At 43.0% G+C, this 14,683-nt stretch overlaps 2 protein-coding genes across 3 annotated transcripts in view; one reads left to right on the plus strand and one right to left on the minus strand.

The window, feature by feature from the left end:
* The window catches only part of SPO11 (SPO11, initiator of meiotic double stranded breaks), a 219,238-nt gene that overhangs the window by 37,442 nt on the left and 167,113 nt on the right, over window positions 1-14,683 (minus strand). The gene's annotated exons all lie outside the window — the stretch shown is intronic.
* The window catches only part of BMP7 (bone morphogenetic protein 7), a 43,558-nt gene that overhangs the window by 793 nt on the left and 28,082 nt on the right, over window positions 1-14,683 (plus strand). Inside the window, exon 2 of the mRNA XM_008634969.2 lies at window positions 5-98. Coding sequence (XP_008633191.2) covers window positions 5-98 — 94 coding nt within the window. The remainder of the gene's footprint in view (window positions 1-4; window positions 99-14,683) is intronic.

A 14,683-nucleotide genomic window follows, 5' to 3' on the forward strand; every position in this document is an offset into this window, starting at 1 on the left:
CAAGCCCATCTTCAGCACCCAGGGGCCGCCCCTGGCCAGCCTGCAGGACAGCAACTTCCTCACCGAGGCTGACATGGTCATGAGCTTCGTCAACTTGGGTGAGTGCCGGTCTCGGCGCGACTGGGTCCGGGGCAACCGGGCAGGGAACCGTGTCAGGGGTAGGCTGGAGGGGGGCCCTGGCCACCGATGGGAGGACAGGGGCTGGTGGCGCAGGTGGCCCCGGCTGGGAGCTGTTTCCCAGCGGGTCAGGTGGGTGACAGCCCACTTGGGCAAGGAAGGGCAGGTAGCGGCCCTTGGAAGGATGGCTGCTTTGCCAGGCGGTAATTGAGCGGCACCGACGGGGAGAGCGCTCGGAATTCCCATCACAGCGTTTGGACAGCCACGAGCTCTCCCCACGCTCCACACACGCCGACACACTGAGGTCTTTGTCGTCATCTCCCTTTGATAGTCGCTGCACTTCAGAAATTGGATTTGCAGGTAGGAGTTTAACAGGACGATTAGCAGGTCTGCTCCACATCCCACACTGCCAAGGAAGACGCGAAACCCAGGCAGGAGCACGGCACGGGTCCCGCACAGCTCCCGGTGCCGGGCTGGTGCTCGTGCGGGATGCGGAGCCATCAGGGCTGGGCGCACGGGTGGTTGGGATGGTTCCCCGCGGCATCCCAGCGCCGCGCTCCCGCTCTGAGCTGCTCGCACATGTTTTCCTAATGGTTTGGGAGGGATTCCACAGTAAATCCTTATTTACTCCTGTAGCTTTTCCTGTTGACCCCAGTTTATGCCGTTAACTCGCCTCTTTTCACAAGCACATGTGGATGGGTTTATGCAAACGATACGAGAGCTGGCACGCTTTGTATGCGCTTCACTAGGCCTCTCTAATTGGATGCCACGGCCCAATCTGATTTCTATTTGCTCGCTGTAGATCGCACACCCGTGTGGACTGACTTGGCCGGATTTGAGTAAAACATTGTCAGGGTGTGCATTCTATTTTAAATACATAATTAGAGACCTGGCTCTCTCTATCCGTTTTTAGACCTCATCATGTGCGGCTCTTAAACCACACACGTACAGATTGGGTGCCTGCAAGTTCAAGGCAGAACCTGAATTGTATTTCCAAAGCAAGATCAGACTCTGTCCCAAACAAGTACAAGATGAGCACAGCTCTGGCACATAACCTGCCAGGAATTGCAGACCCGCATCTCCAATAAATCCATTAACACCTTTATGGATGTCACTGTTCTGGACACTTCCACTGTCTGGAACTTCAGAGGCAACAAAGATTAAATCGCCACCTAAACCACCACCTCTAATCCCAGCACTTGAACTAACTTGAAAAGATCAGCAGCTGTAAAGGCTCTGTGACACACGTTAATAATTATTAGACACGGTAGCCATCCCGACGCAATTCTTGCATGATAAGGAGCCACGGGACGCTGTGGGAGAGCTCTAGTTTGCATGAGCTGCACCTCCTTATTAACTGCCATAAGCGTCACAGTGGGAAGCTCGGAATTACATCTGGCCCGGGGGCTGTGCTCTATGAGGGCTGGTGCTTTCCATTTGGAATTACAGTGTTTGTCTAGTCACTGCTGGATACTTAAGCTGATGAGCAATGATACATTTAAAATCAAATATTTGAGCAGTCAAAAGTACCAACGGCAGTCAAATATTTGACTTTAAAGATAAGGGTGACCTTGCTAACACTGTTCTCCGTGGTTCTTGGGTCCTACACTGTGTGCAGCTGGGTGCAAGGAAAGTCCTGAACAGAAGACAAAAGATGTTGAAGTAGCAATAGCAAAATTCACACTTCGCTTTCCATTTCAGTAGAGGACAGAGAACCTTGTGAAACATGTAAGTACATAATGGGAGGGAGTTTAGCTCTGCTCCTCAGGTGTAGTAATTTCCTGAATCATCAGTGAAACTGCAGAGCTCTTGTGCCACATTTCCGACGTAAGGAAGAGTCTCCTTGTCAGCTCATGTAAGAGTTATAAGAAAGAATTTATGTTCAGGCCATTGTCTATTTTGAATACAAAGGAGTGGAATCCATCCAGAAATGCGAAATAAAAGTTGTATTTTGGGTATGTCTGTGTCTGCGTGAGAACTTTGTATGGAGCAGGTTTCACCTGTATAAACCATGACCCCTGGTAAGCAACATCCCCATGCAGTTTGACGACTGCAGTGGATACATTCACTCATTTCAACCTGCCAGGGTTTGTAATCAGCTTAGAAATCTAAGAGTGTTCTTTATGCAAAATCCTAAATGATCATTTTATTTCATTGCTGTCAGCATGCTCAGGGAGTAGTAAGAGTACAAGCAAAACCCAGTAGTTTTAAGGACAGGTGGAATTACTATGAGCAAGGCACATTTCGGAGGTTTATCTGTGCTGTTTTGTTCCCTTGTCAACAGTGCATGCCAGGACGAGTTTAAAAAGGACATAGATCTATAATAGCTTTCTTCATCGCTGTGCACACCTTTCATCCCATTATAGTCATGGCTCTTTCATCTTTATAGGACAAAGGCAGGCTTGTTTATGGAGGGTTTAATGAATTAGAGCAGCCACTCACTCCATATATAATCAAACACAACACCTGCTCTGAGACGTACAGTTTTCTATGACATTCAGGGAAAATTAGAAGATCTATTGTAGAACTGAATTTTTTTGGAGACTTTCTACAATGATCCCTTTTAAAGCAGAGCTGAATTCCTAGATGCAGACTGTCGTAAACTGTGTCCTACTTTTGTAAGAGATACTCTGTGAGCATTGCATTTCACAGGTAGGCTTTTATTACTGTACCAGAGCCATCACAATGAGGAAGTGTCACAGCATAATAAAGTCTCATTTTAGCATGGAGGAAGTAAAAACAAGTGAAGAAATAATACTTTTAAATATCAATCAATAATAAATGTTAATTCCAGGCTTCCAAAGGCTAATCTACAAAAGCACTTTTTTTTTGCCTTATTCGTATTCTTCATCCATCTAGTTGTACAACTTTAGAGGGAATAACATTTTTTTAAAAATTACATTGCAAGATTTACTGGGCTACATAGTAAAAACCCCACCAACACACCCCACACATTGCTTTCTATGGAGATACTGTGTATATTCACTCCGGAGAATTTATGCTGGGTATTGGTAGGGAGGAACCAGAATACAGGTGCTTGGTTTTAGGGAGCTTTGTAGTAAGCAAAGTTTTACTTACTGTAAAATCCTGACAACTAATTAGATTTAGATTTATTACCAGTTCGTTTACAGGCTACATTTTGTCCTAGCTTACACCTGTGCTAAGATGAATGGGGAATGGATTTGTGTCAAGAATGAAGTTATATGTAAATTAAAAGAGAATTTAGCTACAGTGGTCTGACTAAGTTAGCCAGTTAATTACTGGCTAATTTTGTAAAATTTACTACCATAATTTTAGCATTTGGAATTTCATTTCAGATCCTGTCCAAGTACAGCTTATAAACTGATCCATTTTAGGAGCTGAAAAAATGCAAAGCATTTTTTGCACAAGTTTAATTTCAAATTTATAAACAGCAACTAAGGAGTAAACATCCTCTGGATGACTTAGACCTTCTCTTCTAAAAATAATTGCGTTGTCCTTATGCCGGTAAACTTGCCTTGGTAAACAGACTTGCTCAGAATATTTTTAAAAGGGTCGGCACAAGTGATACGCAATTTGTTAATTTGTCTCGTGGTTGATTATAAAATGAACAACATTGTTTAATCCTGGCAAAAAAGGACGGGGGGGGAATTAGTCATTCTTGGAAGGAGCACTTGAAAGTGGCTTTTGTTAATATAAATCAAGAAGCTGAAGAGCCCCCAAGTTTCCTTTTATTTCATACCATCTGGCTATCCTTTTTGTTGACAAGTGTTTGGCATAGAGAACCATCTCTTTGCCCTTTAATAACAGGCTTTAACACTGTAGGGTATTAGAAAAAGATTCTATAACAGTTAAAAAATTTCCTTCGGGGAATACTTTATAAAGTGAGCACGGGCTGCAGGCATTTGCAGCTGTAACCTGGCTTGTGTTAAAATTTGGAAGGGGCTGCCTTGCATTCCAGCTCACTACAGGCCTTCATTGGTGTACAGCCAAAGGTTAATATAGATGTCACACAGTTTTTCTTTGGAGAGCCTCAGATATAAGAGTGCGCGTACAGCTGTGTTTTTAGTAACCCTTTCATAATCACTTCTTTTAAACCTCATTTTCCTGCTTATATAAATCAAAGATTTTCAAGGATATTTGACCTGGATTTGAACTTATTTGATCTTCACATATTTCCCACTTGAAACAAAGCAGATTAAAAGTTAGCCCTGGATGCCTGGTCCCGATCACATGGTTTGTCCATACATTAAGCCAAGCCCTCGGCTTTTTTTTTCCTTCTCTTCTGCCTAACACTGTTAAAAGCTCTCAAGCCTGAACAGGTACATCCCATAATTGTTTTGGGCAGTGTGGATATGTGCAGCACTTGGTGGTGTAACACTGGCTAAGGCAGAAAGCTCTCAGCAAAAGTATGAAGGACACTGACTGTGCAGCAAGTGACCAGCAGGTATTCTTTGAATGTACAGACCCATCCCAGAGAGAATTTAATTAATTTTCAAATTTCCAGGTGTAAAATGGCAGAGTAGAACTGGAACTATTTACCTCTGCCACGTGGGTGTGCTGGTAGCAGAGAAAGGAGCAGCCAAGGACAGATGTCCTTACACAAAGAAAAAGGACCTGAAATTGTCCCCATCTGCTCGCACCCAACGGATTTATCCCAGAGCAGGGTCTTTCCTCTGTTCCCACACAGGCTGTCCTGGGGGGCTGAATCCCCCTCTGTGAGCTGCAGTTTAGAAGCCAAAACACAACGGCTCTTAAAGGGCTTTGAAGGAGACAAGCCTTGATGGCCAGGTCTTGTGATGCCGGTAACAGGAGCTGGGCACCAGTGGAGCGTGCAGGACCTGCTCCCAGTGCCCCCAGCTGTGCCATGCCTGTGTCTGTGTGTGTGCACATGTGTGTGTCCCAGCACACCCCCTGCAAAGGAGCTTTAATGGGCTCTGCACAGGCAGCACGAAACCAGGCGCTACATTCCCTGGAAATAAGCCTGAAACACATTTTCGGGTCGGCGGGGAGAGATGTGTGAGAGAAGGTTACACAAGTGGTTGGAAACATTAATTATAAAAAAGATTATAACTATTAAAGCCCAGTCAGAGCTGTTGACAGGCTCCTTTTAAATAGGACACTGTGATGTTTTAGTTTAATACATTCTGGCAGTGTCACCGGGGTTAAGGCTAATACTGGGATGTGTGGATCCTGTCATGTTATTGTCAGGAGGAATGCAGGGATTAGGTCTGAGAGTGGCGGTGGGTGAGTGGTGCAGCTGTGTACACTTATTATAAAAGATGTAAGTCCCACTGGTAAAATCAATATATTAAATTGCAAGAGCCCCTGTTTTTAATTAGTTTAAATCAAATATACGGTTAGTGCCATTAAGGCTGCTATCCTTGAACCAAGTGAGGAAATGCTAACATTTATATGGAAACTGTTAATTTGTGGTTAAAATGATAACACATTTAGTTTTATGCCTCTAAGTTGTCCTAACTGGATGAATACCAGTGAGAAGTTGCAATGATGGATGAAGTCATCTGAGCAAGAACACAAGTAAGCAAATTTTGACAGCATGCCAGATAAAGAGACTACCTGTTGATATACAGCATTAAGAGACTATGATATTTTAAACCGTTTCCAGTGCTCCTCTCTAGGACCTACATAAAAGTACTTTCATGAATTAATTGCATATATATCAAAAAATATATACCTTTACTATATATAAATAAAATATGCTATTTTATATATGTATATTTCTTCTCTAAATGGAAGAAACTTCTAAAGAAATGAGAGAGCTGTTTAAATTAGTTTCAGGATGAAGATCTTCCTTCACAACTGTTTGAAATAAAAAATAAATGAGACTACACATGAGGACTAATCACATGGATAAAGTTCTGCACATGCTTGAGTTTGGAAAAATGGAAGCCCAAGAGAAAATTCTTGGCTAGGTCTTCTTTGGTGTAAATTGTCAAATTCCTACTGAAGCTGGCCCTGTGGTCTCATTTATACAACTCTACGTCCAAAGTAATTCCCATAAACTCCCTCTTGATTTACATGAGCACCACTGAGAGCAGAACTGGGCCAAAGAAGTGCCCCTGTGTTGAAATAACGAGCATGCAGTAGTTTCTGCTAGAGCTTCACAGAGTTTTCTCTCCTAATCTTGAAATTGTTTCTGAGGGAAGTTTCCTTTGCTGCAAACAATCAAAACATGGACCAGCTCCTATTAGTCACTGCTTATCATTATTAGCCCAATCCATGTTGTTGAACTACAGCTGAATTCCCATCCCTGCAACAAACAGAATTTAGCAAATAATGTTTGACAAAAATGTGAAACTGATATTTCTTAGTACAAGACATATTTCATATGGAGAAACTTCAGTGCTGAAAGATTCGTGGTATCAAAATATCTGAATCATAGTACAAATAAACAGCGCCTTGTAAAGGCTGCGGGGCCAAATTCCGTGCTGGAGTAATTCCATTGAAGTCAGTGGAATTGTGCCAGGAGATAAACTGCCATCTAGATTTTGTTGGTGTTGAAGATTTTGTCAGTAAAAATCTTTGCTACAAAAAAGGTTGCAGGTAGCAAAGTTTGAACTAATTCAAAAAGTCCTTTCGGAAATCCTTGCTTTATTGATGAGGACCACAGAGTTTGCTGAGCCCCCCCTTTATTTGGGTGTATGTTCTACAATTCCATTATTTATACAAAAATATACCTGGGTGTAATCCCCACACACTGTGCCTTACCCCTTCTTTTAAGCATTTGTGCAATCCTTCAGTGGTCCAGACTGAGTGGATTGAATTAATGGCAACTTTAAAACTACAAGTTTTAGTGTAATTGCTTTATTGTTTTGGAACCGAGATGCTTACAATCCAGTTCCTGTGCAAACATGTTTTAATGTGTGTTAATGTGTTTCAAAACCAGACCCTCTCCGCAAAATTCTGCTTTTCATTAATTGACATCAGTAGCATGGTACAGTATTTCAAAGCACTGGCCAAATATGAACTGTGTTTCTAATTTCCTTACTTTCCTGTGTTTGGAATGCCAATGTTAATTTGTTCCCATGGAAGAGTGAGAGCTGCCAACCACAGTTTTATATAAATGGCTTTACAGTGCAGGGCTGCCAACATTAAATGATACTTAGGAATTTTCATGACATTTTATATTTAATACTGTGTGTGTGAGAGAGAGAAATTGAGGGAGATGTATGGGATGTTGAACAGCACAAGCTCTGATGATCAAGGGAAATGTTTGAAGAAATTTATCCTTTGAGGAACTGTTACTTAATGTTTCTTCTCATTTAAGATTTTTTAATAGTCTGTCAGATATTACATAGCATATTCCTTGTGCCTAGATAAAAGTTATTTTGCAGGGAACTTTGTTGCTAACGATCCAAACAATTCTCCCCCCCATAATTTTAGTTATTTATTAATAGATGAGCAGATGGACTTTAGTTTATGTTGTTCCTCTCATCATTATGAACTAGATTGTAAGAATGTGATATTACTCAACATGAGAAAATGCAAAAGCAAGAAAAGCTGCCACAACTAAGGAACAGGGGAATTAACTGATTTTGATTAAACTGCCAACAGGTAATTTTTCTTTAGAAGAATAGGAGCAGCTAGATAAAATCATTTGCCTTTCTTAAAGAAAATCAAGCATTATCACAGCTTCTTTAGTGGTATGTCTGCCTTTGTACATAAACCAAATGTGAAGTTTCCTTTAAACAAAGTTTATTTTCAACTGATGATGGTAAAAACAAAGTCTGTTTATGTATTTCTCCTTTTATTCCTGGAAGATATTCAAAATACAAATTGTTAATGTTTCAGTAGATTCCTCTTAATGAGTGCTATGGTTTATCTCTCCATTTCCCCAGTTTATTGGAACAGGTGCAGTGTCTGCCCTCCGTGCCAGCCCCGTGCTATACCAACAAACAAAGTGTTGTTTTGGTTCACTGGATTTAAAAGTCTCCTGAGAATAAAGAAATGAAAGAGAAAGAATTTAGAAAGTGCCTAGTGAAGGAAAGGCACTTCAAGTAATGTGCTTTGTCACTCAGTCTTCCCGTAAATTACCTTAAAGTATTTCTAAACTGTTTGAAAAATATTATCCACAGAGGATTAAGTTTCTGTTGCATCTCCGAGGTCCCACACTATTCTTTATCATCTTTATCCTACCACAGTAGCTTCCAAGTTAGTGTCTCTTGTTGTCAGGTTGAATTAAATTTTACTGGAGTAAAAACTCTTTTTTCCTTCTCTTAAAGTGGAAGAACTGTGCATTTTCTTTTTTTTTTTTTTCAGTGTTTCTGCTTCCACCTCATTTAAGAGATACTGCAAATAGGCATCCAAGTTTAAACAAGATTATGTTGTAATTAGACAGACAAACTCATAATTATTTAAGGGCTAAACCAACAACAACAACCCTTTCAGGTTCATTTTGACAGTGTTTATCCAGTGTATCTGGAAAGGCTTACAATTAAAGTGCCTGAAGGGTGGGGATGAGATTTTTCAGCATGCAGTCAGTGCTATCGGGTCCACCTGGCCTGGGAAACTATGCAGGCTTTGTAGTAGAGAAAATCCTTTAGCTTAGATCTTCATGGCAAGCTCTTAAAAGCTACCTTCCTTTAAAAAAAAACAAGGAAAAGGAGGGGAGAGGGAAGGTGCCACTTCCCCCTAAGCGATAATTAAGGCGAGCAAGAGCTCTCTCAGTGGTGGGGGAGCACGATGGGCCGATAATCTCGCAGAGCATCACTCTGTAAGGTTTTCCCTGCTGTACACAAGTGCCTTTCAAATGAGCACAGAGTTTCCTCTCGCCGTGCTGCAGCCTCCCAGCGCGATGCTGGCCTGGATCACACCTCCACACAGCCCCACTGATGTCACCCGCAATATCCTCAGCTGGAGCAGCCTGGCCCCAGGCCACCCCGGCGGTGAAGTCACCACCCCTGACACCATCCGAGGAGCTGGCACAGCGTCCTGTGCCCAGCCTGGGGGGCTGTAAATCAACCTGAGCTCTTGACTCTGTCACTGGAGCCCCTGGGCCAAATCCTGCCCTTGGCCACCGCCTTGCCTTGGCACTGGCGGGGCTGCCTCGACTTTACCAATTGTTCTTCCCACAGCACAGTGGCTGTAAAGCTTTTTAAAAGAGACCAGAAGAGCTCTGGGAGAAGTACTAAAAAAATGCTCATAAAATAATACAGTATCAGTAGTTGGGAGTTTTAATTATGATGGAGAGAAGAGTTTCTTCCTGGGTGAGGACTGGGAATAGGGCTGGTTGTATTTCCCTGTGTTGGTACCTGGAGCAGCCTTTGACTGTAGTGAGTCCTTTGGCACCACAGGGGAAAGCAAGTTCAGGTCCATCATTTAAATGGAAGATTAAAAATTACTGTAATTTAGAAATTTTGAATTCTGGTGCTTACATTTGAGTACTGTTCTTTTGTATCCGTATTTTAGCAATTTATTTACACAAGACAATTATCTGTAATGCCATGAATGATAACCAGTCATCACTAAGAGGAATCCATTCCTAATTGTGTTTGTTCTACCCACAAGCTGCTCTTCCCCTGGTTCTCAAGGTTAAAATTTATTGCTGCTTCCATCACTAAAAATATTCTGAACAATTTAATCTTGCTACTTTTATTTGTTTATTACTCTGCAGTTCTTATAATCCCACAGGGACTTTTTAGATGTTAATAAAGAGTACTGTACATCACTTTTCCTGAAGCTTGTGTGGCACTATAAACATCATGCTGAGTTTAAGTTCCCCTTTCTGACCATATCCTTAAAAAATCCAGCACTTGTTAAGAGAATGGAGGGGATTTTTTTTCTTTTCTTTTTAACAAAAAGAAATAAAAGGAGGAAAAAAAGAGAAGTAACTTTAGCCTCACAATCTGCTAGCTACATAAAGCAGTAAATGTTCAGTTGAGGCAGGGAAAAACCAGAACTGCTAGAGACTGGTTGTTTCCTTTTGGAGGAAACAATAAATGCGCCCACTTGTATTTTAACAACATTACTACTGGGCCCCCTAATTAAACAAATATACTTGTAATAAACTGCAGAAGAGAAGAACTAAAAAAGAATCATTCAGCACAGATCTTTCTCCTCAGCTCAATAAGAAATTTTTGGGTAACCACTCTTAAATCTTGGCCCAAATCAGGAGATGAAGATATTTCAGCACTATGTGATGAAACATTTGTCTCCTGAGACAGGTGAAAAGGAGAAGAAAATCAGACACGTGGTGTAAAACTTCCCTCATTGGTGTGGACACAACTTTGACCTCTGAATACAATAGTTCCTGCAATCCATGGCATGTGCTGTTAATCAAATTACCGGAATATTTGAGTCCATATCCCTGGAAATGTCTGACCGTTCCACTGCATTAAAGCCTGACACAGGGAATACAGAAATACACAAAAGAATCCAGAACGATGCAGAAATGCATTGAAGCCAACCCCAAATATTTCTTTAGCAAACAGTAACTGTCATTTTGCTCATTAGTCCACAGCTGTGAGATGAGAGCTGCTTCACTGGAAATACTGCAGAGGAGGGGGGTAAATCTAAGCCTGTGTGTCTGATACACTGCAAGTCTTTCCTCCCCGGGTTGGCAGCTGTAATCCAAGTGAGCAGTGACTGGTAGGCAGGAGACCAAGCTGGAGAAAAGTGCTCTGTGCTCCTGCTCCTTCAGAGATGCTTTCACAAGCCCCACACCCTCATTTCTGTGCTATTTTCACCAGTTGCACGCAACAGGACCCGAGCTGGGCTCCCTCCATTCACACCAGGGCGTATTTCAACAGCTGATCTTTCACCCCAGAACTGCAATTGCAAAATTGCGTTTGAAGACACACAAAAACCAAAACAAAACAGAAAATGCTGTTGTTAGGGGCTGACTCAGGAGGCCTGGATGGCCCAGCCCTAGTGAGAGGCTCAGTGTCAGGAATCCAGCAGGGCTATGGTATGCAGGGCTAGGTGCTGCTGATGTCACTGATGGGCTTATCTTGTACCAAAAGAAAATTCCTCTTGTATAATAGGGATCGTGGGTGGGAATTAAACTGCAAATAAATCTTTGCCTCACCTTCAGATGCCGTTGTGCCTGGGGCATGGGCCACCAACGTTTAAAGTGTAAAGGGGACAGACACGTGCACATGCTCTATACATGAATATGTACACCTTTATCTTCGGAGGACATTCCTGAAATAACAGTTTAAACTTGCCATCATTTTGAGATGCTAACATTTTGCCTCTGCAAACAGGAATATATGTGGATGCCAGCAACTCACAGGTCTTTAATATTCATAGCTCTCAGGGCTGTATAGAGTTAAAAGAATAAACAGCTGCCTATTTCTCAATAAAATAAATGTGTTGCACAGCAAATATTCCTAGAAAGCAGCAGGCTCCTATGCATAAGCTATGAGTCCCATCACAGGCTAAAGGACAGCGAGGGGATGTGTGGTGCTGGCAGGGAGGGTCATTCCAGGCAGTGACCTCCTCTCCAGGTCCCATGTCCCAAACCCAGTGCCCCACCTGAGCTCGGCTCTCTTGGCAGCACAGAGGAAACATGATGATCTCAAAGAAAAATGTGAACTGGGTCATGAAGTCACACTTGCATGAGGAAGGGCACTCCACAGTATCTTTGTAAGCTGAAGTTTCTAATGGTTATTTTCCAAAACATCCCCCCAAGTACTTCACTTCTGTATAATACTTATAAACTGCTAATACCCCTGGACCTCCCACATACAGAACACCTGAGAAATAGGCAACGGTTGTAGCAGCCTGGGTGCAGGGATTTCCCCTCTGGGGCAGCAGGACCTTTCCCCTTAATAGTTTGTTGTCCCCTAATCTCCCAGCTCTTGCCTGGCCCAGAGCTGCAGATGTTTGCTAGTGCACAGACAAGCTTGAAAGGCCCAGCTGGTCGTGGTTTTGGGGCACAGCTCAGTGTATACATTCCAAGTTGAGATTTTGCTGATCACAATCAAAGGCTGAGATCCTTATCTGATGGCTGTGTGCCTGATATCAGCTGCTTATTTTGTAATATGCCACAAACTGCTCTCTCAACAAAAGCAGAATCTGGGATTTCAGCTGAGAAATCCAGCAAGTCGTATGGGTTCAAACCTGGGAAACTGGTTTTTAATTATTTTCCTTTTATCCCAGTAAACCACAAGAAAGGCTGGATTCCCTGCGACTCCTGCTGTGCTCCTCGCAGGGAGCTTGTGCAGGTGTAGGCCCACACTCCTGCAGTACTTGGGGGGGATGCTGGAATTGTTGTGGCAATACAATATTAAAGGAGGATTAATTAGATTTATGCTATTTATTTGGGCAGCTGCTCAGTAGATGAAAGGAAGTCTGATGCAAATGAAATGAATAAGCCTTTAGAGGCCAATGTCCAGTCACTTCTCCACTCGTGCCGCTCAGCACAGCTGGTGCAGAAATGGGCACATTCCTTTGGCAAAAATGAGGCATTTGAAGATTCCATCAGCTGAACTTTCTCTTTCAAGTGTTGCCAGTAGATGCACAATATATACATGTGCTTTTTAAAGACTTTTATTTTGAACTCAAGATGTGAATTTATTGCATTAAGAAAAGCAGAACGATCCTTTATTTAGCTGCACCTGCACCTTAATGCCTAATGAGTTTAGTCTGATGGAATCCAGACCTCAGCAAGGATTATAAATTCTCATTTGATTTCATTTACTTCTAAAATACCTTAAACCAGCTGTACTAGTCCAGAATCCAGTCCTCCTTTCTCTATCAGTTTTGCAAGTGTTGTTGAATCTTTTGCTGTCTTAAGTAACTTTATTCTATGTAATGATACTGCAAAGTAATAAGAAACAGCAGCTTGAAAAAAATCATGTCATAGAAGATAATTAGCATATAAGCTCAAAAGCATCCGATTATGAGCACAACTTTCATGAAGTTCTTTTAGCCCTGGAAGGAAGATTTGGAACTCACTCTCCAGGCAGCAGAGGTACCTTTAGCCATTTCTGTCTGTTTTGTATAAGCACATCACAGATGCTCAGGCAGTCACCTTCCCAAAATTACTGACTCAGGCTGTTTATTATGAACAATATCTAATTTATCAAATACATTTGAAGACTTATTACTTTGCCCCAGTGTAGATACTGGAATGCAAGGGAAAAATTTGATCCTATTGCATCTCTGCATGGTCAAATCATTACATTGAACAGCTACTACAACATATTTTGGTTTTAATTTGCAGTAAAAATTTTTAAATTTTTTATTTAATGTCCTCTGCACATGCCAATTGCAGCTCGCGGTGCCTGTGCTCCCAGCAGGCTCCCATCTTCCTGCAGAGATGCTCAGTCCTTCCCTTGTGGGCTTTTTTCCCCATTTTAGGTTTGCCTGTAGCAGTCTCTCACACTGCCTCTTATCTCCCCTGGATGAATACACTTTATTTCTGACCAGATCTGTTCAGCCACTTGTCTCTCCCTCCGACGGCCTGGGGATGTGTTTGCATTTGCTCAATGCTGTGTGTACACACAGTCAGGGCAGGCTGCTGGTTTTTGCATCAGTGATTTTTTGAGACCTGCTCAGTCTCAGAGCGGGTTGCAGGAAGCACCTTGGGCCCCATCTGCTGAGTGGCTGGGCTGGGGGATTATTTCTCTCAATAAACCTTATGGCCACTTAACTTTTCTCCCTCTTCGTGCTCTGCAACCTCTTCCTATTTGAGACACCCATCACCCTGCTTTCTCCTCCTCCAGACCTGCCTTTTTCTGTGCTGTGGCTGCCACCTCAGCCTGATCCTCATCATGATTCCTCCCCAGACTGTCACTATCTCTTGACCCTTGGATGCACTAGCAAAATGTGTGACTTGGAATTCACACCTAACTCTGGCAGGGAAGCTGGCCTGGCCAGATAGAGCTCCCTGATTCCACAGCACCAGGGAAGCAGCCTTGCTGTCCCCTGAATTACAAAGAGCCAGTGAGCAGTGCAGAGTAGCAGTTGTCTCTGCTCAGAGGGGGAAAAGAAAAATGTACTCCTGCATCTTCACATACCTCCCACAGCTGCATCCGTAGGATTTAGGGTTTAGGGGATGTGTTAGACAGCTGCATGCCTCTGCTCTCAGGCTGTGTTATTCCATGCTGTGCAGACAGAGAAAAGAAAGCAGGAGCAATGATGAGCTTCTGCCTGTCATTTTGCTCAGTTTGACTGCAGGGACAATTCTAGAATGGGGTGTAGAGCTGAGGCTGCCTTTGTGGGACTGTGCACCCACCTCAGCCTGCCCTGTGCACCCACGGTCCCTGAAGGGGGCTGTGAGAGCCCCTGGCTTGGAGCTGCTGTCCAGGTGCATCCCATCTTTCAGGTACACAGAGAGACACAACAGCCCTGGTCTATCTGGGGTAAATACCAGCCTCAGTTAACCCTGCTCCCTGTGCCAGAATGAGAGCTTGAGACATCTGTGATGGCCACAACAGTGGCTGGTTGGGAGGACACAGGAGGAGCCATGATTTGCAGCATCACCACAGTCCCCAGCTTGCCTCTCTGGAAATGAGCCACCCACAAGGTTTTTGCAATGGGAGAGCTGGTGAGGCTAATCCCCAGGTCAGCACTGTCCTGGATTCCCCCTTCGCTGTGAAAGGAGGAAGAGAAACAA

This window comes from Corvus brachyrhynchos, unplaced genomic scaffold, assembly GCF_000691975.1.
Source record: "Corvus brachyrhynchos isolate BGI_N302 unplaced genomic scaffold, ASM69197v1 scaffold10, whole genome shotgun sequence".
Classification (NCBI taxonomy): Eukaryota; Metazoa; Chordata; class Aves; order Passeriformes; family Corvidae; genus Corvus; species Corvus brachyrhynchos.